This window comes from Rhinopithecus bieti, unplaced genomic scaffold, assembly GCF_001698545.2.
Source record: "Rhinopithecus bieti isolate Rb0 unplaced genomic scaffold, ASM169854v2 scaffold_28090, whole genome shotgun sequence".
Classification (NCBI taxonomy): Eukaryota; Metazoa; Chordata; class Mammalia; order Primates; family Cercopithecidae; genus Rhinopithecus; species Rhinopithecus bieti.
The window spans coordinates 126,846-129,164 of record NW_016812870.1 but is presented as its reverse complement, the minus strand read 5'-3'; the positions used below and the strand labels follow the sequence as shown (position 1 = coordinate 129,164).

Sequence of the window (2,319 nt, the reverse complement as noted above, 5' to 3'; positions counted from 1 at the left end):
CCCAAAAGGACTGGTTTTGATCTGAGGAGATCTGCTTCAATTCTTAGTAAACGTCAAAATTGCTACTGGTTGTCTGCTAGTCCATTGTCTTGAACACTGAGGGAAGAGTTTCCCATGCTTACACAGATGAGTCAGCTTTGCACAATAAATTGTACTATCAGCTAAATGAGCCAATTAAAGCAGGAATAATGTGATTAAAAGCAAATCTCCCAAACATTTAAAATATTTTAAAAATCCAATATTTATTCTCTAATAAGGTAAAGTATTCAGACTTAATGCACAGAAATGGAGATGTGCTAGCTATGCAAATTCCTTCCATCTTTTCTCATGTTTCTAATGGCATTTTAAAGTAGACTATGCCTGGCTCTGCCTGGAGATTTCCTTTGCTTCATGGACTAGTAGTTCCTCTAGGGTATGAGAAAAAGTGGCATGATATTATTAGCTGCTTTATAAACCATGTAGCACATTTTCAAGCACCAGGTTAGTTCTAGGGATGAGCATATGATTAAATCCAACTGAGGAGGGAAAGTGTGTAGAGTAGAGAATAGCATATCATGAGGTCTTCAAGCGTTTGCCTGTATTGGCTTTGCATTTATTACCAGATACATTAAGAGCTGTCTGTGAATGTGAAAAAATATTTGAATCATCCCATCCAGAAGGGAAGGCTCCACTGTTGCCCCTGTATATCTGGCATTAGTACAGATCTGAGTATTTGAGTATGCTGATTTTTAGGGCTGATACAAACTGGTCCATCTACCACGTGACCCCTGGCACAGAACTGCATTACTGATGTTTTTATTTATGAGTCAAACTATTACTGTTCCTATGATCAAATTAAAAATCCTGGAATGCCTTTATAGTCTCCTTTATCCTAGCTCTGAATGACAACACTTTTTTTAAAATTCATGTTTCCATCTTTGTTCAATTTGAAATTAATTACACTTGTAATTTTTGGACTGGAAATGAACTGAATCATATTGATCCAAAATTTTTTCTCAAGTAATTTCATTTCTCTGAACTTCAAACATGAGTTATTTTCCTTAATGATAGTGCCATCTATTCTTAAATTTTTTACTATCAGAATAAATGCATGTAGATAAAATAATCAGTAGCTCATATAAAAATGCTTGCTCACTTTTTAATTCTTTGGCATTGCCTAAATGTATAACTAAAGGTTTCTACTTCAACACTAGTCTAGTCAGTTCACCTGGCCCAAATGGCTGCAGAAACCAGGTCCTTCCCCGTCCTGCTGGGTTACTGGAGGGTTGGGTTGGATGTACAGCCCGACTGGTTTTCACATCTCCTCTTTTGTCCTCCATGGTGGGTATTACCACCACGGGGATAAGTGTGCATTGCTCAAGGGTGCTGTTAGAAGACATGACTTCAGTGTACCCTTCTTCACAATGGCATGTTTTTGTCTGCAGGAGAACAAGAAGATTTACACTAGCCATGCAAGGAATCTTTGAAAGTCTAACAGACCTGACTTGAAGAGAAGGCTTTAAACAAGATTTGTTTTGGGAATTACTATACGTAATTCCTGTGATATTTTAACTACATAGAAACACACTTTTGGCATTATATATAAATGTATTCTAATGGTGAAAGCAAGTGAATTCAGGACTTTTTAGATTGATAAAAGGAGATGTCTAAAATGGGATTTTTATACCTCAAGACATGCTTTCTTTGGAGGGAGATAAAACTGCACAAGAGACAGTGGGGTGACAAATGATGGAGCTGGCTTGTCTGCCCTGATGAATTTACACATACCTCGCTACAGTACGAGTGGGGTTGACTACACGGTGGGTTACAAGACCTGTCGGCATCAGGCTGGCTCATCACCAAGCAGCCTCCTGCAGAACAGAAAATCATGTTTTGACAAATAATATATCTTGTTATGATGAAAATACACTGTTGTTAGTGACTTGTCTTTGAATCCTGAACTACCTTGGGAATTCCAGGAATTTTTCTGTCAGTGGTTGACTGTGAAATATTCGGTTAACCTTGACCACCTTATTTAGTGACTCCAGGCCCTTCTTACCCAGGGGAGCTAGCTCAGTGCCTGGTACTCAGCAGGTGTTCAACAAGCGTTTGTTGAAATAATTATTTTATTTCTATTTTGAAATAATTTTGAAAATACTAATTGTACACAACCTTTTTCTGCCAGGAGCACATGAAGCCAAGTCCAGCAACTGAAAAGCTGATTTCATTTCCTTTTCAAGTAAAACGATAGTTTTCATGTCTTTTGAAATAACTCTTTAGCTCTTTATGTTAAATAAATGTTTTCTTTAAATAATGCATATTTCTTAGAAAAATCACAAT

At 37.1% G+C, this 2,319-nt stretch overlaps 1 protein-coding gene across 1 annotated transcript in view; it reads right to left on the bottom strand.

Moving 5' to 3' along the window:
• The window catches only part of THSD7A (thrombospondin type 1 domain containing 7A), a 131,525-nt gene that overhangs the window by 7,886 nt on the left and 121,320 nt on the right, over positions 1-2,319 (bottom strand). Inside the window, 2 exon segments of the mRNA XM_017847066.1 lie at positions 1,208-1,418; positions 1,768-1,850. Coding sequence (XP_017702555.1) covers positions 1,208-1,418; positions 1,768-1,850 — 294 coding nt within the window.